At 41.9% G+C, this 25,333-nt stretch overlaps 1 protein-coding gene across 3 annotated transcripts in view; it reads right to left on the reverse strand.

Moving 5' to 3' along the window:
* The window catches only part of FGGY (FGGY carbohydrate kinase domain containing), a 401,889-nt gene that overhangs the window by 90,859 nt on the left and 285,697 nt on the right, over window positions 1-25,333 (reverse strand). For all 3 annotated transcript variants that reach the window (XM_037498322.2, XM_054690943.1, XM_054690944.1), the window contains exons 11-13: window positions 21,595-21,742; window positions 6,203-6,277; window positions 209-329 (exon numbers count right to left, since the gene is read on the reverse strand). In XM_037498322.2, coding sequence (XP_037354219.1) covers window positions 209-329; window positions 6,203-6,277; window positions 21,595-21,742 — 344 coding nt within the window. The remainder of the gene's footprint in view (window positions 1-208; window positions 330-6,202; window positions 6,278-21,594; window positions 21,743-25,333) is intronic.

Consider the following 25,333-nt stretch of genomic DNA (forward strand, 5'->3'; position numbering starts at 1 on the left):
TTATTCAATAGTTGTATTTGCATAGAAGTCAACTGTCCTATGGAAGATTTCATATTTATCTACAGAAAAAAAATGTATTTTTAACATAAATATTCAAAATAATGTGGCATACTATCTACCTCCCCCTATTCCCAGCCCTGTCTAGATTCTGCCATGCCTATTTGCTGCCAAGCCTAAAGTGGCGGCCTCTCCACCTCCTCAGACTTACCAGTGATGTCCGCATGCATTTGCACAAAGAGGGGGTTCTTGCTGAGGCCTCCGCATAGGAAAAGAGTGCTGATCGAGTGTCCTGCTGCCTCCATGGCCTCTACAATGAGGCGGGTCCCAAACTGAGAGGGAAAAGCAGGAGAAAGCATCAGTATAGTTGCACAGGAATCGATGGGTGCATTTACCAAGTGTGGACCCAGTGCCAGATACCACACAGAGAGCTTTCTGCACACTATTTCAGGATCTGGGGGGAGTTTATGTTGTCGTTGATGGCACCGTTAACCGAGCTGCAGAGAGGGAATTCCAACCAGAGCCTGCCCAACTCCAAAATTTTCATGACTATACCATTTGCTTCCAATGGTAGTGATAGGACACTGCAATGTGAGCAGTCAATATTAACACAGTTCATTCAAGCAAGTGTTTGATGAGTGTCCATTGTGGTCCAGGTCCTCTGTTAGGTCCTGGGAAAGGAGTGATGGGCAATACTGCTCTGCAAATAATGGTCACTGGTCCCTGATCAGTTTCCCTTCCCTAAACAGGAACTGAAGAGGACGGATCTTTGGAAAGGTGCCAAAGAATTCCACAGCAGAGACAAGGAAAGGGGGTTCTGATTGCCGAAGAATTGAGACAAAGTCTTCACACAGCAAAGTTAAGGTAAGCTGACCTTCATTATCACTTGAAATCAGGGAGTGTCTCTCTAGTATTGTGAATTCCAGAGCCAGAAGCCTTTCCTACTTGATCTTTGAAGATCTGCAATGATGCAAAAATCACGTGCTCTGGTTGGCTCAGGGATTCTCTGTTTCCATATCTTCCTAACATACCTGCTCTTGTCCTGTTCAGTAAAAATGCTTGAGAAGAAAATAATACTACAGGTTCATTGAGGTGAATTTTAATGTACAATTTTTTAGTTTTAGCTAGGATATTTGAATAGTTAAAATCATAATTTTTTGGAAGTTAAAGTAGTAGAAAGTCATAAATTATACCTTTTGGAGGTAAGGATTAAAATCACAGACATGAACTATGACAATGCCTCAGGGGGTAGTAACATGGTGATGTTTGAAAAAGGGGCTCAGGAGCGAAATAAAGTAGAGGGTGTTATGGCTGAGAGAGAGAGACCTTGAAGTGTTTTGAGAGTGAACATTCCGGGGGCTGACAGAGACCCAGGTGTGGTCAAAGACGAATTGCTGAGGCAGAAGGGCAAAGTCGAGGGACATAAGGAGGGCAAGGATCTGGGAAGCCACAGGTGGTGCTGCCAATGAGAAGCAGGGCTGGGGCTGTAGGGAAAATGGAGCTATCTCACATTTAGTAAAGATGTGATGGTGTAGCTAGGAAGTGATACCCGAGTTCATAGGAGCAGTTTTTCCTGAGGGCATGCTATATCAGAGGTCTAACCAAAGTAAAGGACAGGGATTTGGAAGTGGCCAGGATGTTTCCTCCCCTCTTTCGGGGGTGGGGTATAGGCCAAGGGGACCTCCTTTGACAAGGCTGTCTGCAGTTACCTACCCTGTACACAGGGGTCCTCCTGGGCTACAGTGGCTACAGGCGATCATGGGACACGAAATCCTGATTACTGTGGAGGAAACACTGAGGGGCAGGGGCAATTCAGGAGCAAAAGCACAGAAGTTCCAGTCTGGAGGTCTTCAGGGTTTGGTGGGGCCATTAGTGAATCTGGTAAGAGCATGGATTAGGTGAAACTTGGGCTTCTAAAGATAGCCACAGATGTAGTGTGTTAAAAAAAAATTAAAACATGTTGTAAAAAGCCAGATCCTGCATATTGAATATGGCTGATTACCCCCAGATGTTCTTTTTTAAGCTTTGGAGGGTCATGAACCCTCTTGAGGATCTGATAAAACTTACTGACCTCTCCAGAAAAAAAAAATCCATACAAAGTAGTAGTATAAATAATTTCAGGCCTACAGATGCCCTCATATCCATCATGGATCACTGGTGTCTGTAGATTCCAGAAAATCCTAGTCTACTCCAGGGGTATGGACAGAGAGTAGCTACAGTGTGGCTTTCATTGAGTTAAAAAAAAACAAGGATGGCATTCAGGCATCTCATCTATTTCTTGTATCAAACCTCTATATAATCTTTCTAAGTTTTCATTCTCATTGAAAAAAAATGAAAGGAATAATGCCATTCTTCATTCATTTGAAAATTCCAAAAATTGCCAGAAATGTTAATATGCCAAAAATTAAAAATTGTCTAAGATTTGATGAAATACGGTAATACTCACCTTGCGTGGTTGCTGGTGCAGACAGTGTACAGAAACTCCAGCACATGGAAGGTGTTCTGGTAATTAGCTATATGCCAGGAGCTCTGCTATGCACTTTAATGTCACCTCTAACCTTATGACAGACTCTAAAACTGCGAAATGTTATCCCCATTAAGCGTCATATAAATTGCCTAAGGCCATCCAGTCAGTAAGTGGGGGAAGGTAGCTGCCTCCCACTATGGATGGAAATACCATGCAAAATTGATACTTCGAAAACCAGAGACCCGGGACGCACATGATTAGCAGGCCTGAGCGGAGAGTAATACAAAGCACATTGCCTGGGAAAAAGGAGGAAAGACTCAAACAAGAGGCTCTCCCTCGAGAGCGGCTGTGATAGTCTGTCTCTCCCCTGTGTGTCTTTGTCGGCTGGATTTCCCACTCGGGCTGGCGGTTAGTTACAGGACATTCCCATCCCTGTCCCAGACTCCACTCTGTGAAAAGCTCCACCCTTCTTAACCGCCTTCACCAAAGGGCTTTGTGCTAAAATGATTTTGTGCTCACCTTTCTGGAAAAAATGTTTTCACAGAGAAATTTAAATTAAAATTAGCCCATTCCATTGGGAATGTACAGAGCCAAATGCAAATTGAGAGACTTCAAATGCAAATAGTACTTTTTAAGGGTCTGTTCAGAAAAGAAAACTATAGATGAACAGGCTATGGATAAACTGGATGTTTGACAGGTCTTTCAATTAAGTGCGATCAAGAGAGAATTTTTACTTCATGGACCGTTTCACACAAAGTTAACTTCATTACAATCTCTTTAATTTCATTCTATTCTTATAAAATACTATCTACAGATATTACTAAAGAGAGGAATTCATTTAACTTTAACTTTATTAACAACACATTGGTGCCAGGGCAACGTTCAGACTTAAAGAAATAAAAATGATTTTTTCAACTTAAATATACTAAGAAATTATGTTATCAGAATGCTTTCCTACAATGCACATTTCTGCATATAAGATCAGCACAACCAGATATTTTTTTGTAAAACAGACTGAACTCTTTCCAATTCAACTGACTCCACAATAAAACCTTATTGAAAGATCTCTGTCTTAAATTGCCTTCCCTTTGTGTTATTATTAAGGTCATTAAGACAATGGACAGAATAAATATGATAGCTTTTAATACACGTAGGGCCCATTAAATACGAGATTGATTTTCCAAGAGTGTGGCATTTGGGAAAATGTATCTGGCACTCCCCCCACCCCCTGCATTAAATTTAACCTCATGTATATATTATATTCTTGGACTCTTGCTGAGTGCTCTTACCAGGAAGGAGATCTCTGTGAGACAATCCTGGCCAAATTAACAATGTTTTCTAAGATGTGTCAAGTGAAAACTATTCCTGGGAATGCCTGAAAGCTTATTTTGTCCATGAAGCTTTTACTAATACATCAAGGATAAATGCAGCTTGGTACAGTGTGAAGAATAGAAGCTTGGGAGTGAGACACTAGAGGTTCAAATTCCAACTCTGCCATGTACCATTGTTTGACTGTAGGACATGGTTTTTCATGTCTGTGAAATAAGGACAATCCCACCTACTTAGAGGGTTGCTGCCCTAAATTCAGGTGGGCAAGACACTGTTTGGTGCCTGGCCCAGAGAGAGAGGGTCAATGAAAAGAACAGTCTCATGATGTCACACTAGTGACAGTGCCCTTAGCACATCCTGTTTGGCCTCGTTCTTCAAGTCTGCCTCTTAACGTGGACTTTATGAGCATCACACTGTTTTGATTTTTACAGGATTATTCAACTCAGTGCAAGCTGATCACTCCACTAAAAGACTTTTCATACAAATCAGAAAACAAAGGTTTCTCAATTCTTCATGTATCTAGTTTTACTTTATCAATTTGTTGGGGTCAAATCACAACTCTCCCATTTATTAGTGGCATGAAACTAAGCGAGTTAATTAGCCTCACTGAGGTTTAGGCTTCTAATCTGTGGAATGGGGAATATATTAATAATTACTTCATAAGGTTGGGTAAGGTAATGTTTGTAAAATATTTAGCATAGTGCCTAGCACATAATACCCCAAATCTCTATTATTTACTATTATTATCATCATCATGATGATAATAAATATATTATATTTACCACTGATGTACATTGTTTTTTTTTGCTTTGCTCTTCTTTTTGGATGCATGTTTTTGATCTCCCTTCTCACCTTACTATTCATTTTATCCATTCTGATAAATGTCAGAATTGTCTGTTTTTGACCAAGTTCCCATAAATAAAGCAGGTTGATTGATTTCACTAAACTGGTCAAGCTATTAAATCAATAAAACAGTTGCTTTAGGAAGACACAGTCAAACTGGCCCACAAACTAAAAGGATTGTTTAATCAAGCTGACTGATTCTATACCCTATGCAGCTACCTAAAAACTGTATATTCTGTTAGTAGCTGGGAAATTCTGCCTCTTATCATATGTTCAGACACCTGAACAAATTTGAATATAAGAAAAAGCACATTTGTTGGTGATAAATCTGCTTAGTATTGTTGGGGAAAATCTACATTGTTCTAAAGCAATGAGGTTATGAAAAAGGTTATGTTGGAGAAACAAAATAACTGACTAGCATGTAAATATGTCCATATAGCATTAACATGCAAACAAAAACTTTAAATAACTTGGTTCAGAAAACCAAATTTTGAATCAGAATTTAGTGAGCTGACCTTTCCTTTTTGTTGGTCCCCATTCTCTTTCTCAGCCTCAATAGATTATTATTACTATTTTTAAAAGATCTATTTATTTATGCATACAAGGACCAGGGTACAGGCCAGAGGTGTGGGGGTGAGAGGATTCAGCAGAGACAGAGCGGGGAACAGAAAAGGTGATGGACTGAAATACACTGCTGAGGGGAGCAGCGGGCGAGACAGGAGCCGTCTGCTGCACCATGTGGGTAGCTCCCTGGCCGGGGCTAGAACTCGTACTGCAGAGGCTGCAGACAGCTTCATAGGTTGCATCTTAACCCCTTGCACTACCAGGGAGGACCTCAATAGATTATTATTATGGAGAGTTCCTATTAGCTCTGAGACTCTGAAACCCATGACCAACTCCCCGAGATATGTTTGCTAGCATGTGTACAATACAGTTTTTCATGAGTGATTTTAGGGCTCAGAAACCTCTTGTAATCCATTCATGGATATTCTCTAGGGAATATGATCTTAGATAATGATATTTGAACTTCTAGAATTTTGTTTTCATTTTTGAATTTGAGCTTAGGAGACCCTAACACTTTAGATATAAATTCTCGCTTTTCTCCCTCCCTCACCATCCAAGTCTCTCATTGAAGCAGCTAATGATCTAAAACAAACATGTTTATGTTCTAAGGAAGCTTATATTTAAAAGAATTAAATGAATTCCTTTGCAGTGAACTATATCACGCATTTTATAATTGTGGACATCCTTTATATGAACTTCATAGTACAAGCATAGATGGCCTCTGCTTGCTTCTATTTAATTGAACTTAGAAAACACATTAGATAAATGACAAGTCTGATGTTTAAAGATTTTAACTCCTTTGCAAAGCTTTCAGCTGTGTGAGGTTACTAGAAGCAGGTGAAGATCTTTGTCAACATTTCCTTCCAGGAAAAACAAGCATCTCTTTTTGGCAGGCACTCTCTTAATTAAGAATCCTGTCACAAAAGCATATATTTCGGGGATGTATGTGGTTTAAAGTTTACCGGTAGTCCTGAGTCTCAAAATGTTATTAAAGAGTCTTACAGAAATGGCTTGCACTGTGGCCAGGTAGAGAATGGCAAGATCATCTAGGTCCTGAGACAGTTTCAATCCCGTAACCTGTAGGGATGAAGAAAAGGAGATGGTCAAAAGGAGCTGCCATAGAGATAGTTCCCACGAAACACGTTCAGATGTGTTTCCTTGTTGAAACAAGTTCATATGCAAATCCCCTTTATGTGAGCTGTACGTGAAATGCCTACTAAATTGTTTAGTCTCCAGACCTGGGAAAACTATCCCTTCTTCCACCAAAAGGAAACGCCTTGTCTTGGGTTAAGTAACAACAAAACAAACAATATAGAAAGAGTGTGTTTGCTATTTCATAGCATGGGATTACACAGTCTTCTTTAAAATGGCTTTTATTACAAATACCCATTTTCTTTGGCTTTCAGAAATCAACACAGAACAGTGACATTCTAGTAAAGGATGATCTTTTGTTTCAAGTCTGTAGGGTCAGGAATGACCACTGAGCAGGTTTTCTGATCCCATGCAGACTGGGTAAAGGAGGAGTCAGAGTCCTCAGTGGCTTTTGCAGGCCTTTTATTGGGATTTACCATGTACATGACAGGTAGGGGCCTGGGGGGTGTGGGGGTGGGGGCGGGAGGCTGGCAGGCCTCCCAGCCCCCATTAAGTCTTCACTCTATCTGTGATCTCTGCTTCTACTTCTTTGCTTCTCTCTTGGCTTCTCTTTCGGCTTCTGCTCGGCTTCTATTGGTGTCCCCGTGACACCACCCTTGAAAGCCCAGTCTCAGCCCAGGTGAATCCCATCTACCTGTGCCCACACCCTACTCCAGGTGCCTGCCATCAGGCCTGCATTCAGGACCACAAGGATCTATCATCTATCCTGATAGCAGGAGGGCAGAAAAGCCTGACATTTTTCCTTACCCTACAGTATAATGTGGATATGCCATATCTTCTTGATCTAATTGTCACTGCATATTTAGGCTGTTTCCATATCCTAGCTATTGTAAATAATGCTGCTGTGAACATTTGGGAACATATGGATTTTGTGCTGATAGTTTCAAATTCCTTGGATAGACACCCATGAGTGGGGGATTGCTGGGTTGTACAATATTTCCATTTTAAGTTTTTTAAGCTAAGTTCAGATTGCTTTCCACAATGTTTGCACCACTTTCTATTCACACTAACAGTGTACTAGGGTTCCTTATTCTCTGCATCCTCTTCAACACCTGTCAGATCTTTTTAATATGTACCATTCTCACAGGTGTGAGACGGTATCTTATTGTGGTTTTAACCACATCACTTTTATTGGAAGAGACAATGAACATTTTTTTATATGCCTATTGGACATCTGCATAGTCTCTGTGAATTGTTTGTTCCTATCTGCTATCCATTAATTTTTTTTGTTGTTTTTGATTAGTTTTTTAAATACATATATATATACATCTTGATTGTTATCCTTTATCTGTCATATTTTGTGTGAATATTTTCTCTCATTCAATAGGATGCCCTTTAAATTGTATTTTCTTTTACCATATAGAGGCATTTTAATTTGAGGCAACATATTCATTTTAGTTTCAGTTACCTTGCCACAGGTGTTGGGTCATAAAAAAAAACACTTTATTGTTGATACCACAGAACATATCACCCATGTTTTCTTCTCTATCTTTTATTATTGCAGTTTTTATATTTAAATCTTTAGTCCATTTGGAGTTTACTTTTGTGTTTGGGATTAGCAAGTGACCCAACTTCATTTTTTTATGTATGGCTTTCCAATTTTCCCAGCACCACTTATTAAAGACACTGTCCTTTCCTATTTTATGGTAATAGCTGCTTTAGCACAGATTAGGTGCTGGTATGTTCATTGACTTATTTCTGGACTTTCAATTCTATTTCACTGAACCAAGAATCTATTTTATGCTGTAGGGTAAGGTAAAAGTATCAGGCTTTTCTGCCCTCCCACCATTAGGATAGATGAGGGAACGCTGTAGTCCTGCATGCATGCCTGATGGCGGGCACCTGAAGTGGGTACACCTGGGCTGAGAGACTGAGTTTATAAGGGCGGCATCACGGGGAGGCCAGCAGAAGCCAAGAACGAACAGAAGCCGAGAGAAGCTGAGAGAACACCAGAGAGCCCAGAGTGAAGACCTGCTGGGGGCTGGGAGGACTGCCAGCCTCCCGGCCCCCCAGCACCCCCGCCTGCCATGTGCCTGGTCAATCCCAATAAAAGACCTGCAAAAGCCACTGAGGACTCTGACTCCTCCTTTATCTGGTCTGCTGGATCAGAAAACCTGCTCAGTGGCCCATTCCTGCCGCTACATATGCCTATACCATACTGTTTGAAATCAGGTAATGTGATACCTCCATTTCTCTCTGTAAGGGGCGGACAGGACACAGTGCAGGTTTTCTGATCCCATGCAGACCGGGTAAAGGAGGAGCCAGAGTCCTCAGTAGTTTTGCAGGTTTTTTATTTGGGGTTCACCAGGCATATGGCAGGCAGGGGTGCTGGCTGGGGGGCTGGGAGGCTGGCAGGCCTCCCAGCCCCCCAGCAAGTCTTCACTCTATCTAGGTTCTGCTGCTTCTCGGCTTCTCTTTTGGCTTCTTGGTTGCTGCTGCTGCTGCTGCTGCTGCTGCTGGCGTCCCCCCGTGACGCCGCCCTTAAAAAGCACAGTCTTAGCTCAGCTGAATCCCATCTACCTATGCCCACACCTTATTCCAGGTGCCCGCCATCAGGCATGCATTCAGGACAAGGATCCATCATCTATCCTGATGGCGGGAGGGCAGAAAAGCCTGATATTTTCTTTACCCTACAGTCCACCCCCTCAGGGTTTTCTGCCATACAGTCTATACATATATATACAATTTTCTAAGCAAACAAACAATGCAGCCATGGCCCACAAAAGCAAATACATCAAATATAACAAAATACAATATAACAATACAACAGAACACAAATAAGTCCAGGCAGGGCCCCAACCTAGTGCAAAAGACAATTATTGGTACCAGCAGATGAGCCACCAAATCTGCTGCCAAAGGCACTGCTCATACGAGGGAGGGGAATCACTCATGGCATCTACTGTATCACACCAGGAGCCGTCAGGCTTCCTGGCCTTCTCTGGCTGTAGTCTCGGCTACAAGCCACACACAGCATCCACCCCCAGGATGCACTAGCTCTGGGATTGGCAATTTTATTCTGTTGGGGGTAATCGCCAACCCTCAGGGTTTCTGTCTGCAGTCGCTCCAACACTCGGCCTTCACAGCCACCCATGCGACTCGCAGACCCCTGCACTCAAGCCAACCCACTGCACAAGCACATGGGTTGGGGATCAAAACTCTACATGTGGCTTGGGCTCCACCCCAAGCCACGTTCCCCACCCGTCCCCCAAGGACAGGTTCCTCAGCTCCTCACCCTCACTCAAGAATGAGCAGGGCATCACCCACAGGTGATTTTACAAGACTCACAGGTCTTCAGCATACCCAGGCTGCTTAACAGCCACTCAGGGCTTCTCAACTTAGCATCAGTACCAGCTTTTGCCTTCTTAGTTGGCTTTTCTCCTCCACCTGGCTGCTGGGCATGCACAGGCTGCTTTTGGCCATCAAGGCCCACTGGCCACCCCCAGATTCTCAAAAAAAAAAAAAAAAAATAACCTGCCAAGGTCCTCCGCCTTCTGGCGGGATTGTCAGTCCAAGTTTATCAGTCCATGTCCATCAGTTGAAGTCCGTTGGCCTCTCCTTGCATCAGCAACGGCCTGCTGCCTCAGGGGTCATTGGCTGGTCCTTTCCGGTGTCGTTGGCTGGTCCTTTCCGGTGTCGTTGGCTGGTCCTCTCAGGCATCTCCTCCATGCGAGGTCTCGTTCCGCAGCTCCTGGACCAAATCCACCTTCTGTGCCGCCATGGCGCCTCCAGCGTCATCACAGGCAAACACAGTTACCCCTTAGTCCCTCCAGGTCTTCGGAGGGCTCCAATACCCGTCTGCATGGATCCTGCCGACTACGCCAATTGTAAGGGGCAGACAGGACACAGTGCAGGTTTTCAGATCCCATGCAGACCGGGTAAAGGAGGAGCCAGAGTCCTCAGTAGTTTTGCAGGTTTTTTATTTGGGGTTCACCAGACATATGGCAGGCAGGGGTGCTGGCTGGGGGGCTGGGAGGCTGGCAGGCCTCCCAGCCCCCCAGCAAGTCTTCACTCTATCTGGGTTCTGCTGCTTCTCGGCTTCTCTTTCGGCTTCTTGGCTGCTGCTGCTGCTGCTGCTGCTGCTGCTGCTGCTGGCGCCCCCCCGTGACGCCGCCCTTAAAAAGCACAGTCTCAGCTCAGCTGAATCCCATCTACCTATGCCCACACCCTATTCCAGGTGCCCGCCATCAGGCATGCATTCAGGACAAGGATCCATCATCTATCCTGATGGCGGGAGGGCAGAAAAGCCTGATATTTTCTTTACCCTACACTCTCCTTTTTTCCTCAGTCCTGCTTTTGCAATTCAAGGCCTTTGTGGTTTCATATAAATTTCAATATTTTTTTGTTCAATTTTCTTGAAAAATATTGTTGGCATTTTGTTGATGAGTTCCTTAAATTTATAACATTTGGGGCAGGATAGCCATTTTGATCATATTAATTCTCTCCATCCATGATATGAGCATGAGATAACCTTCCAGCTCCTTATGTCAATACCTAAGTAATTTTGAGGTATTTAATTATTTTGGAAGCAATTATAAATGGAGTAATTTCCTAAATTTCTTTTGCTACTTGCTTATACATAAAAAGGCCATTTTGTTGTATTAATTGTTTCCAATTCTTTTTTATGGGATCTTTAGAATTTTTTCTATATATCATATCATTTGTAAATAGTGATAAGTTCACATATTTTCTGGGTTAGATCCCCTTTATTTTCTGGTTTTGCCTGACAGCTTTGTCCAAAACCTCTAATACTAAGTTAACAGAAGTGTTGACGATAGGCAACCTTGTCTTATACCTGTAAAAATTAAGTTACATAAGTATTTTATTTTTACCATAACTATTAAGTAAAAGATGATTTTATTCAGAATTCTACTACTGTCAGAATTCAGTGTAACAGAATTCAGGGGGTGTCCTCTGCAAAATAATGTGTCCTATAAAAGTTATACCTACTGGGGGTAATTTAGGATCTATGGCTTGTAAGGGAATCCCATTAAATTCAAATGGAACCACATGATTTCATGGAGTATGTCAATCTCTAAGAGATTCCAGAACTGAACAGGATGCTCGCTTTAGATGCCTTTATGATTTGTTCACAGTTCTACCTTCCTATTTCCCATTCATTAGGATGTTCTCTTGGGACATTTCTAAAGGGTGAAGAACTGCTGGTTTCTTCTAGCCTAATCTCAATTTTTTGGGGGGAGTCAATTCTAGAGTTCACTTTAGATTTTTCACATTACAAAACCAATTCTCATAACATACACATTTAATTATCCATGTGTTTAATCACATTTTAAAAAGATTTATTTATAATACAAGAACTGGGGTATAGGCCAGAGGAGTGGGGGGGGGTGAGAGGATTCATCAGAGACAGAGTGGGGAGCAAAACAGGCAGATTGACTGAAATAAATTGCTGTGGGGAGCAGCGGTTGAGTCAGGAGAGGTCTGCTGAGCCATGTGGGTAGCTAGCTCCCTGGCTGTGGATCAGAACTCATGCTGCAGTGGCTGCAGATGACTTCACAAGTGTGTCTTAACCCCTTGAGCCACCAGGGAGGCCCCCATTTAATCATATTAAATGTAATTAATTTAAGTTTGCATTGTCCCAAGTTCAATGAGGTAGCCACACGCAACACATTAAAACAGGGGAGCTAAGTGGTTTTCACAGATCCCTGTCCTTCAACTCTCCAGCTCCATTTAATTACGTTCTCCTGATGCGCCCAACCACCTGAAACAAGTACTGACCCACTGCAGGGCATAGATACCATTCCATTGCTCAAACAAGAAACCTAGGAGCTCGCCCGATTTTTCCCTCCCTCAACAAATTTAATCTGTCTCCAGACCCATGATGGTTAACATAGCTTTTCTTTTTCTGACAAGTAGGACATACCTATTCTTCAAGAGAAACAAAATTATTCTTGGGAAGAAATTCTGAATGGGATTTACCACATACATCATTATATGGAATGTACTGAGCATCACAGGGTTAAATGAGGGAACAATTCTCCCATAACCATTTCCCTCATTTCCTCACCACCAGCACCAGGGTCATGGAGTTGAACTGTGACTCAACCAAAGACATTTTTCTCTAAAGTGTGAAGCTTCTATGATCTGAGGTCCCTGCTTCTTTAACATCTCACCTAAGATATATACATGGAACCACTAGAAAGACAGATGATCATTAAGTCCATTTGATTCTCTCCCAAAGACTGGGGACCTCAGTCCTGACCTGGCATATCTCAAATGGCAATCAGTTCAAGATGGAACATTCTAAAGTGTGCCTGTCATAGAAACACTGGGGAGGCCACAGAGAACCCTTAGGGAGCTATCTTGGCAGGGAGATGGTGACAGTGCTCTAGGAGCACTGGAGAAGGTACAGCTTCATAATCAGTGAGAGAGATGGGACTGGTCAGATGAGCAGATACGACTGGCTGGAGGCTGAACGTTTCCATCCATAAGAGGAAGTGGGAAGGCAGTATAAGCAGAAGGGCTGAGTTTATAGAAGTGCATGTGCCTACTTTGAACGTCTGGGCAAGACAGTGAAATGTATGGGGAAGCCCCATAGCAGAATTGCATGGTAAGCACATTTTATTTTGGCTGTTGTGCAACAACAAGAACTGTAAGTAAAAACACTAGTATTTAGAGTTGTGTGAAAACTGCAAGTGGTTGCTAAACAGAAGTGAACTGAGATTGATAACCTCAACATTCTAGATAATGGTTATAAAACACCTAAATATTGAGATCTCCCAGCATAGAAGAGAAGTAGAGGTGAATGGAAAGGCAGTGAGCTTTTGAAGTAAGACACAAGAGTTTAAATCTTAACACAATGTTTATTTTGTAAACCATGCATCTCCATTTTCCAATGCTGTAGGGCATCTGTGCAAAGACTAAATATCATTTGCAAAGTCTGTTTTTTTTTCAGTAAACTTTCCTGAGTCTACAAGAGCTAGACACTTGTGGTACCAACTATATGTGTATGTATGTGCATTTTCCTTCCTTTTCTCTTGATATTCATTCTTTCTCTTGAATTGCATGAAGGGTTCACTCCCATTCATTACTTGGGATACAGCAATAGAATACCTTGTTCAACAAGTTATGGTACCACGAGGGTGCTAACACAGGAGGCTAAAGCCTAGTAGGTATAGATTGGAAAGGAAATTGTTCAGAAGGTATGCTGACCACCAGATCATGATGATAATGTTATAGGGATGAATACCTAGGAGTGTGGAGCAGTGTGCCCCTGATGAGTGCCCAGGGAAAGAACAGTAGGGTACTCACTTGCAAGAACTTCTTGGAGAAGTCTTAGTCCTTATCAACCAACATGCTTCCATTTATTCTGTGAATATGAAAGACTGTGTTTCTTCCCTTAGACTTCAGTTTAAATCTTAAAACTCCGGCACATCTCTTAACTCTTTCCTGGGATCCTAACTAAGCGAATATTTCCAAAATTCTGACTCCAGCGTTACTGAACCTTTGGTCCTAATGCACAATAAATTGTGGGAATGCTATTCTAAAATTTGATATTGTGAACTGCAGATCATGGACCCTAAAATAACCAAAATTATTAACAAATGTATAGTACTTTAGTTAGCCAAGTTTTTTTTTTTTTTTCACCCTATTCGTTAAAGGAGTTATGTGATTATATATGTTGGTTAGAAAAAAAGGTTTAGATTTCCTCTTTGGAGAAGTTTCTTTTAAGCTCTTCTGCCTATTTTTTGACTGGATTATTTTCTTTGTTTTTGTTGAGTCTCATCAGCTCTTTGAAGATTTTTGTGATCAGTCCTTTATCATTAGTGTTGTGTGCAAAATTTTTCTCCCAGTCGGTGGGTGGGGTTTCTCTTTGTTTTGGTTATTGTCTCTTTTGCTGTGCAGAAGCTCTTTAATTTGATGTAGTCCCAGCTGTTTTTCTTTGCCTTCACTATCACTGCTTTGGGCGATGTGTCTGTAAAGATGTCTTGAGGTGCATGTCATGTAGTGTTTCGCCTATATTTTAAATGCAAATGGCCAACAGGCATATGAAAAAAATGTTCGACACCACTTTTAATCAGGCAAATGCAAATCAAAACTACAATGAGATACCATCTTACACCAGTGAGAATGGCACATATTAAAAAAACTAGCAACAACAAATGTTGGCGAGGATGTGGAGAAAAAGGAACTCTCCTGCACTGTTGGTGGGAGTGCAAACTGGTCCAACCACTATGGAGAGCTGTGTGGAGATTTCTTGACCTACTAAACATAGAGCTTCCATCTGATCCAGCAATTCCACTCCTAGGTATTTACCCAAAGGACACAGAAACATTAATTCCAAAGGGCACCTGCACCCCTATGTTTATAGCAGCACTATTTACAATAGCGAAGCTATGGAAACAACCCAAATGCCCAAAAATAGATGACTAGATCAAGAAGATGTAGTACATATACACAATGGAATATTACTCAGCAATCAAAAAAGATAAACACATGCAGTTTGCAGCAACATGGATGGAGGTAGAAGGGATCACGCTCAGCTAAATAAGTCAGAAAAAAAAGAAAAATACTGGATGGTCTCACTCATAGCAGGAATTTAGAAAACCTAAATAAGGGACCAGGAAAAGGACTAATTAATATAAAGTAAAAAACAAAATCAACAAGCAACTATAGAGCAGAGACACACTATGGGGGGCAGGGAGGGAAGAAGAGAGGAAGGACTAGGGTCAAAATAAGGGGGGGGTGCAATTGTATGGGGAATATAACCAAAATGAAAATGCATATATTGTGCAATAATGAAAAATGATGTAAGAATTATATAAAATAAAAAATTTAAAAAAAGAAAAGGGTTTAGAAATGGATTCTCAATGGGTTGTTAAAGATTACAAAAGATAAGAAAACAGGATTGCCGTTCCTGAAACGTCTAAGGTCAACAGAGTTTCCTGGGGTACTCAAGGCTCAGAGAAATCAGTTAAAAGCTTTTCAGAACACAAAGAACAAAAATGCTGTTTTCTCAGTCAATAATGAAGGTGAGCTGATGGGCCAATAACTAGGAAATAGGGAGAATCTGAGAAACATTTATAGGAAACTGCTGGAGAGAGAACAGAGACTGGAGAACAGGTCTGAGATAATCAGCTTGGAAGAGAAAGGGGGACAAATTTTCCCAACAATATTTAGAAGTTTTAGTGTCAGGCAGTCTGGGCTGGGCCTCTGGGGCTGGGAGCCCTGGGGCTAAGATGGACAACTCATGACTGGCAGCTCAGGCTTCCCAGGCCACACGAGAATCCTGCTGGTCATCTTCTAAACATGCCGATATGGACCACTGCGCAGAGGCTGCAGGCTGGGCATTTGCTGCTGCGGGCAGACCCCATTTGATTCTGCCAGGGACTGGGCAAGGATGAACAGGAGGACCTCACAGAGCTCCCAATCTTAGAGAGCACATGACTGGGACATTTTTGAGCTAGGATGCAAGTACAGGTTTTACTTCAAAACCTGAGCTCTCTTTACTGCTCCACAGGGGGAAAACCATGCAACCATTCAAAATAAAAATAATCACAGAAAAGGGCCTCCCCGGTGGTGCAGCGGTTGAGCGCTGGGTTGCGAAGCTGCCTCTGAGGCGCCGGTTCGATCCCCGGCTGCTCCCCAGCCACCGGAGGGGGGGTCCCACATGGCACGCAGACCTCTCCTGCCGCCCGCTGCTCCCCTCAGCAGTGTGCTTCGGTCCTTCTGCCTGCTCTGCTCCCCACTCTGGCTCTGGTGAATTCTCTCACCCTCCCGCGCTTCTGACTGTACCCAGTGCATGTATAAACAAACAAACAAACAAACGAACAAATAATACATGCCTCTTAAAAAAAAAAATCACAGAAAAAAAAATAAAACATGCAACCATGCCTGATGGTGAGCCCTTTTGGGGTCACCTGTATTTATGTGTGACTATGTCATACTTCTTTACTTTAAAAGTAAGCATTGTGGTTTTCTTTGGTTTTAAAGAACTTAGAACTATCAGTGTTAAATGTTTTGATACAGATTGCTGGACCTGGGCGTCTGCTCCTTTCAAACATCTATACATAGACTTTCTTTCTCTTGCCTCCTTCTTCAAGTGAAAGGAAAAACATGTACATCAGTGGCTACCTGGTCGAAGCATTCTATTAAATTGCCCACCCCTTAACTTGCCCTCCTTTTAGCCTAGTGTTGCAAGTCAACGGCATTGCCAGAGGAAAAATGAAACAGCTAGTTCCATGGCAGGGAGCCAACTGTTACCAGAACAAAAGAAAATGATTCTATCAAGCAGAATGGAAAGATTTCTGGGTTATGTCCTGTTCCGACTTAGGAGGGTAGGTGCCTCAAGTGAAAGGGTTTAGAATCAGGTCAAATCAGCAGGGACAATTACTTTTGAAATCTGAGTCAGTGAGTGTGAGGAGGAAACGAGAGCTGTTACTGAGAAGAGACAGGGTCAGTGCTGAAGTCCAAGGATGGGAGTAAAGAGAAAGATGGAGGGAGAGCAAGAAGGCCGGGGGTCAGAATTGGAGGGTAGGGTAGGGAAGCACAAGGCTGGTGTCGCTCAGTAGTAAGGTGTGCAAGATGCAGCTGTTGGGACTCCTTTTTCTAGTTCTCAGTGTATTTTTTTTTAAGTCTAGATTTAAAAGTTAGGGCAGGTTCATGGCAGTATACCTCTGAAAAGCCAGGATTGCCGTTTTCATGTAAGCTCTGCAGTCCTCAGTATTGTGACTTTGGACAGGCCACTGTTCATTCTTCACTTGCCAGATGAAGAAGACTGAAATAACTGCGTAACCATAGAACAATTGTTTGGTGCCTGTCTCAACCTAAGCACTGCTGAAATTAAAAAAAAAAAAAGTCTCCTATCCTCATGCTTTTTCTGATAAATTTAAACTATATGCTACATCTTATGACAGTTGTGATCTTATTTTCTTCACTAACAATTGTTTTCTACTGCCTTCAATGCAGGTTTTGATTCTTCTGTTGTATTTTTGGTTGCCTTTATCATTTCTTTTTTCTTCTCACTCCACTGCATTTCCATCTGAGCTCATTTTTTTGCCCCAATAAGTTTCTACACTATTTTATAGAGATGTTCCTTTAAAAAAATTCTACTGAATATGCCAAGGAGTTTTAATCTTTCACTTTGGTTTCAGTAGTAAATAATTTTGGAAGAGGTCTTTCCCTGTGTTCAAAATGTTTTTTCTTTTTCTGTGGATACAAAATCTTCTTCCTGTGGGCGCACTTTATTATTTTCTTGCTCATTCTAACTACTAATCTACATATTCAGCGTTTCCCAGCATACAGTACATGTGATTTACTCTTATCACTTGGCTCTGCCACTTCAGATCTACAACTAGTTGCCAATTCCCAGGGTCAACAGTTTTTATTTTGTGTAGATTTGTTGGCCTGAGATAGACTTTCTAACCCTTGAACAGATGGGTACACATGCTGACTCTCAGGCCTCCTCCATATGTGCAGCCTCTAGGGTCTCCCCATCTCTGCCCCACTCACAGGGCCTCACAGTTCATCCGCGGGCAGATTTCTGCCCAGTTGTCTTCCTGGGTTGGCAGTTTTCTAATGGACTGTATTGAAAGGGAAGATAAGGTGTCAGTTGTGGAGGAGTTCTGGGAAATTGAATTCACTGGCTGCTTCCAAAAATACAAAAACACAACAACAACAACAATCCTTAACTGCCAGCAGCAGAATAGAGAGATGACAGCCCTGTGTGTAGGCTGAAAGGGATCCTGCATTTCTCAACTCTGGAGCAGAAGGTGGAGTGGTCCAAACTCTAGTAAGGCTCAAGTTTTACTATGTTCAGAAATCACACATTTTGTTTATCAAACAAGTCACAATAAGACTTTTAGATTCCGGAAAATCTTCCCAGATTCTCTCTGAGAATGTAAATCCAAGTTCTAGTTGAGCGTCACCCTAGTTTTCAAAGTCAGCAGGAGCATGTGCTTTGTTTTGCATCTCCACAGGTATTTTTCAAGTGAAACAGAGAAAGGTGATAACAGGGCTTAGGAGCCAGAAGACACTGTACACAGAATTCAGTCAGACATTTACTGAGCACTGCTTTGGCTTGTATAGACATAAGCCAGGATCACTACACATAGAATGCATAATAACATCTCCCGCCCTCCCTCCCTCATACAATAATTATCTCTCCCACATTTATGCTTTTATGTGAACTCAGGACAGGAATAGTTTCCTTTCTTCTTTGGGTAAACTGGGTTTATAGGCCTGCACATACTAGGGGGTCCTTTGTTGGATGAATGAATGCTTAACAAATGTTATGAGATTTTCTGTGAACCACATGAAAATAAAGACTGGGGAGAGTGTCAGGCTGTTAAGGCAGAGGAGCAGAGAGAATGGCCTGAGAATGCTCAGAAAACATATTACAAAGATTCAATGCCAAACACAATCTGCCATTGGTTAGCCAATGGTGCAAGGAATCAGAATCACAGACATGCCTTGTCCTTCCCCTCTGGAAGACTGCATGTCTTATGACTCCCCTGGTCTTGGAGCTTCTTTTCCACTTACATCAGTGTCAATGTCACCTCTGATCTGAAGCCTTTCTGACTGTAAGATCAGGCTGGACAATCATCTCCCACACATCGAGGGTGCCCTAAGCAGAGCATCGCCTAGAGCCTGACCCCATATTCCCTCTGTTTGTTTTGTGTTTCCCCCCAAAAGACAGTCAATTCCTGAGGGTTAGAATTATGACTGGTTACTCTTAGATCTCTCCCCTCACCAAGCTATTAAAATAGTCACTGATTGATGAACAAATGTACTCATAATTGTGATAAAACAGAAACTTCTTAATTTTCCTGGACTTTAGCATTACAATTAAATATTTATCATATGGATATTAAGAATCAGTAGCCACAGATACATGAGTATGAATAAATTGGTCACATATACTTTTTTCTGAAGCAATAGATGAATTTTTAATTATCTTCATGTTGACTATCAATTATCAATAAGAATATATTATGCAATTAGTATGTGCCAAGAGAAATGTTTTAGGAGCCAAAAACAGAAATCACAAGTTTCTTGCCCTACTGGGTAATTCTGATAATTCTAGCTAGTATATGTTTTTTTAACCTAACATTTTATAAAGAACTTCCCTCCCCTCTCTCCAAACATGCTCCAGAAAGGTAGGAACTGCCAAAGCTACTCCATCTTTAGCAGTGCTGGTCACGGAATCAATGTAAAATATTTCCTGCATGAGAGCTGGAGATAGAAGTCATCGAAGGTTCTGACAAAAGGATAACGTGGTAACAGATTTCAAGGTGATTATTTTGATGTTACCCAAAATTGGATTGATGGAAAGAGATTCTGGGGGACATTTTTAGCCCAAAATTTCTTTCCTTCAATTTCATCTAGGATACCTTCTCTTCCAAGGGGTGACAGCCATCTCAAAGTAAATCACTGCAAAGGACAGTTGAGAAGGGAAAGCATTGCTAAAATATCACATGACAGATGAGGTCTGTTTGTAAAACAATAACAAACATGTTTTCAGCTACAATTGGCTATTGGCCCCCATGCAAGAAGACTCCTTTGGTGAGTGTGTCTTTGACATAATGAGTCTTATTCAAATGATCATCAAAACACTCCAGTGATGCCTTTGGAATTATATTCTCTGTCTGTTCACTTTTATTAGAACATCCTTAACTCTTGTGAATTCTTCAATCATGGTAATGTTTATGACTTTGGATGTGAGGCTTGGTTTTAAGAAATAGCAAAAGTCCATTGGGAGCCATGGCCCCAGTCAGACTGGGTACACAGCTGTTGGGTAAGGGAGGAACCCCAAGGGAGGTAAATGCAAGTGCACACACTCTGGGGCCACTGTCATTTTACTCCACATGCCTGCTTTGCTTTGGGATCATTTTATAAACTAGTCATGCTTCTTAATGTCTTCACCTAGTAAGTGGCTACTGCATTTGTTTTTATATGTTTATCTCTAACAAAGACACTCATTTTTGTACCTATACAAAATGTGCTTCCCTCCAAGCTCTGTTTGCACCTAGAGTTGGTTTTCTGAAAGTACAGTTCCTGAGCTGCAGTTTGTGGCTACATGGCTCTCTCTGGATACTTCTCTTCTGCTTCCCATATAAGGAGTCCAAGCTCATTATTTGTCATGTGGTCATGCTTCGAGGACACCAGCCAGATGTAACCTTTACTATGATTTTATCTTATTTTTTCACCAAGACTCCCATTTATTAGCAGAAGTTGATTATGTCAAGTAGGTAATGAAAACAAAGATCAAGTCTTCCTGTTGGCGTCATAAAAATACTGAAAACACTCAAGAAAATTAATCACTAAACCACAGCATTCTGAGTCCTGAAGCTCTTCAAGTCAGCAGAGCAGTCCCGCTGCCCTGCAGTGCACAAACCTTACCCGCTCACACCCTCCATCCTCAGTCCCTGCCTTAATATACCTCACACTCTGCTTCTCAAATTCTTGACATCTTCCTGGATTCTGACATCAGTGATGATTTTCTTACTTGCAGACTTTTCTGGCCTCTTGGAACTGAAAATTTATCTCTCATTCTCTAATTTTAACATGCTTCATCTGTCTTCAAACATGCTTCTTGATGACTCAACCAGTCTAAGCCTCCAATCTCCCTGGGCCCTCGAGATGAGATGTTCTATCTGGTTAACAAGGTTTACAAAGCTCCCCTACCAAGCTTACTTTACCCGCCTCCCCCCACCTCCACCCCGCCCCGGGAGGGTCCACAGAATCTTTGCCCTTAAAGTGACACTAAAGGTCACTAGGAGCTGAATTTAACCACCAACATAAGTCACTAACAGTATTTTACATCTGCCGAAGTTTAATCTGAAATCCTAATACTAGCGTGGACTCTGCCCTGCTTCAGAGCTGGGCATAGGAGTTGTTATGACAAACCAGATCAGTACTTCTTTACCAGGAGGCCTGGGGATGGAGAGGGAAATGTGACTCTATAGACCGATGGAAACACAAAACTGACCTGGGCAGGGTCTCATGACTAGTAGCCGCTCAGAGCAACCAAGAGGAAGCAGTACCGGAATATAAGATACACTGTTTTTAATGCTCCGGAGGCTGGCTCAGAAACAATTAACTTCCAGCACAGGATACTGGGGAGAGGAGCGCCTGCATGCGGCAATGCATCTGCAAGGAGCCAGGGACTGCAGGCCTGTTTTATTTACTTTTCCTCTTTTCTCTCTCCGCACTTTGTTTCTCCCCAACTTCCCCTAAACCTCTGGCCCACCTACACCTTCATGCAAGGACTGGCTGTTACTTACCATGCCCTTTAGTGTCAGATCTGCTAAGGGAGACCGGTTGCCATGGAAATCTGGCCAAACATGTAAATCAACAGTGAGGAAACCCACAGGCTGAGCCTTCTTAATCAGATCCAGGTGACTGTTCAAATATGCATATACACTCTGGCATCTGGAAGAGAAGTAGATTTTGTTTTTTAAAAGGGGGGCAGAGCTGGGGAGTAAATTGTTCTGTAGAAAGAAACCATTTGTACTTTCATATCAAATTCCAAAAATAAGCAGAATCCCCAAAGCAAAGAAATGACCCGAAGCCCCTATAAACCATGGCTCCCACTCTCAGCTCATGCTGCAGTATCACCACAAATAGGTGGCAGGTCCTAGAGGAAAGTGGAGAGGTTTAGAATCAGATCAAATCCAGGGAAAGCTTTACCCCTAGAAGGTGTGTAACCATGAGAAAGTTATTCAAACTCTGAACCACTCTCTTTGCATCTGTAAAAACAGATCTCATGACCCCTGTCCAACTTACCTCATAGAGTTACTGTGGAGATCAAAGGAGACCATGTATGTAAAGATACTGTATTTTGTAAGCTGTACAATACCGTACATATGTAAAGGATTTTTAAAAATCACTATGCTTGATTGCAATAATAATGATGAAAATACAAGAAGAGCCCAATGTCAGTTCCTCAACTCAGGACAGGAGCTTGGGTAGGTAAAAGACTGGAGCGAATGCAGTTAGAATCAGGAATTAGGAAACTTGATTTCCAACCTAAACTCGTCAAATGACAGCTGTTTCGTTCTTTCTCTTTAAGCCTCAGTTTGTTCATGTGTAGAATGAGGGTTCAGCTGAGAGGGAGACAGAGATGGTAACTGGCTTGATAGTCAAGGGGTGCAGTGGCAGAGCTTGGTTCTACCTGTCCTAGCTGGGCAGCATGGGTCAGTACCTTTCCCTCTCTGAACTTTAGTCTTTCCAACATAAAATGGGTATAACAATACCTATCCCACTGGGTTCAGACTCACTGTATGACACAAAGATTAAAGTTGGTTACTTTCTCCTCTTTCAAGGTGCTTCCTTCTCAAAGTTCTAAGCCAGTGATTATAGAAAAAAGTGGATATATTGAAGGTGGCATCCACTAGTGTCCTTGAAGGGAAGCTGAAAGGTAAAAAATATGACATAATGGCAAAAAATTAAAAAAGAGGAAATACATTTCCAAGGGAGATTAAAATCTAAGATACTTAAGATGATATTTATTATATATTCTGGAAAATGTTACATTAAAAATGTTTTAGGTATATGGCTCAATGGTTTCCAATTCTAGTTTTTGACTGTGAATGTCCCCATGAAATTCCAAGTTTTCTAAATTAAGGTTAAAGAAACAATCCAACAATTAAGCAGTAGTTTTCAAAATTTAACCTTAAATAAAAAAATGTGGACTTTTAATATAGAAAAGAAAGAGAAGGAAAATGGCTTCAAGTAAGTGTATGAAAGAGTGAATGTGAGTAAGTGTGAGAATGTGTGTGTGCTGTGGGGGAGATCAGGGCAGCCTTCCCTACTAGGTAATCTCTGCTTCTTGCTATGACACCTCATTCGTATTTGTGAAAATCTCCTGCTTAAATCATATGAGGAGGGTGATCGTACTGTGGGGAAAAGACTCCCCAAACACAGCATCATTAACTGCTGCTCCCCCAGTGTGTGCCAGCCCTTTGACCACAGTGCAGGGAGCCAAGCACCATTAACAGTCCTTTACAGAGGGGATGTTCAAAGACATGAAGACATAGGACTTAGTCCAAGTGTAAGCTCTTCAGTGTGTGAGTCTGAGGCCATGTGCATTCTGGAGCCCAGGTCAGAAACCTATCAAAGCCCCACATGGAAACTCTGCATTAGCATGAATGTATGATAGTGTCAGGAAAGGATCCTACAAGGCCTCCATGGAAGGCAGGGCCAGAATGTTCTATCTGGGTAGAATATGGTCACATCTTCATTTTCCATCCCCCGGTTCTTTTTGCTCCTAGACAGGCAGGCATCATATTTACATCAAAAGTCACAAGGGCATTTTTTTCTAGCCAGAGTCAAGAGCCTCCACTGATTCTAGCAACCTTCCACTTCAGAATAGCATCACTGCACTTAGAGTCAAGGGATTTTTTTTTTTTTTAAAGAAGTGCATGTCTATAAATCTTTTCATTTGTCTCTCAAGGAATCTCAGAGCAGGGCATCTGGTTTCAGACATCTGGGTCAATACGAACCTATAGCCTAATTACTATTGATTCGTCATTGTCTCATTTGCTGCGGGTCTTTGCAAACAGTGAGATTCATTTAGCCTCCACATATATGGTCACTCATGCACTAACGAGCTCCCTGGGGGATGGAGCATATGCTTACCCCTTTGACTCCTAACCTCCTCGCAGCTGTATGTTTATTCTTTGAATTCAGCCATTTGCCTACATGTTTTTTCAATTATACCTTACCATGTGTGCTATCTGAGTATATCATTCAAAATGAAATGCACTTGGAAAACATTAAAATAATGAATGCACATCATTATTCACATAATTTTAACCTTGCATGATGCCTTTTTGGGTTCTGACTTTGTTTCATTTTTGTTTTATCAATTTCTTCTCAAATGGCGGGCTGCCCTCTTAGCTCAGGAATCACATTTTAACTGTTCCAAGTGGACCTTTCTCCCTCCCTCTCATGAACACCAGGCTCATATATCCTCTCTCAGAGGGAGACATTCTTGCTGTCCTAGGTGCATTGTATATTATGAAGAAAATATATTTTTTAACTATCACAATGTAGTTTTGCCCAATACCAGTGAAGTGATTCGGGCTTACTGAATCTCTCTAAGTCTGGCTCACTTTTTTGCAATCAGGACTAATACTTTTACCTTACAGGTTGTTACAAAGATTAAATATAGAGTTCTGCGCACTCTAAAATGATAGGCAATCAATAAACAATTCCCTGTCCTTTCTCATCACAGGAAATTCATTTCTAGCTTAAAGAAAATCCAAGTCAGAGAAAATTTTTTTCAGACTATTGCTACAATCTTAACCACATACAGCACCCCTGGAATCTTTAGTCTCCCCTCCCGCTCCATAAATCACTTAATTTTTGGAATCAGTGGATGCCCAGAAGTATGGTGACCATACTTTCAAACTAAACTTCTGAATACAAAGTCTAAGAGAGGACACGTGTGCTCTTTCTAAGAGTAAGAGAAAGCCTTGGGAAGAAGTGTCCACGTGGCGCGTCTCCTTATTTTACTTCTTGCCCCGCAAAAGCACAGACTGCCTAGTAGGGAGGGCTGCACTCACCTCCCCCCACGGCACAGATCACACACACATTCTCCCACTAACTCACACTCACTCTCTCATACACTTACTTGCCCATCACAGCTATTGCAATGCAGACTGGATAACTCTAGGTTCTGCATAGGACACTAGAATTGGAATTTCTGAGTTGTTTATACATCTTCATCTCACTGTAGCATTTGGAGGCTGAACAGGATAATCTCTGGAGTCATATGGTCACAGCCTTCCAGGTGTGGTGGTGTATATCATAGAAGGGGACAGAGAAAAGGAACAAACATCTTGTTTTACACCCCTCCTCCCAACTCCCCTAAACTCCACCCTTGTGCCAACACTGTGCTGTGCTACAGGTAACCTGTTGAGAGGTATGAAAAGGAGGCTTTATTTCCAAAAGCAGCACAGCCTCAGTCATCTTGAGAGAACCTCCAGGCCTGAACACTCTCTTATCCTCGTATGCAAA

Source organism: Talpa occidentalis, unplaced genomic scaffold, assembly GCF_014898055.3.
Source record: "Talpa occidentalis isolate TD23 unplaced genomic scaffold, MPIMG_talOcc4v2.1 talOcc4.9, whole genome shotgun sequence".
In the NCBI taxonomy this organism is placed as follows: Eukaryota; Metazoa; Chordata; class Mammalia; order Eulipotyphla; family Talpidae; genus Talpa; species Talpa occidentalis.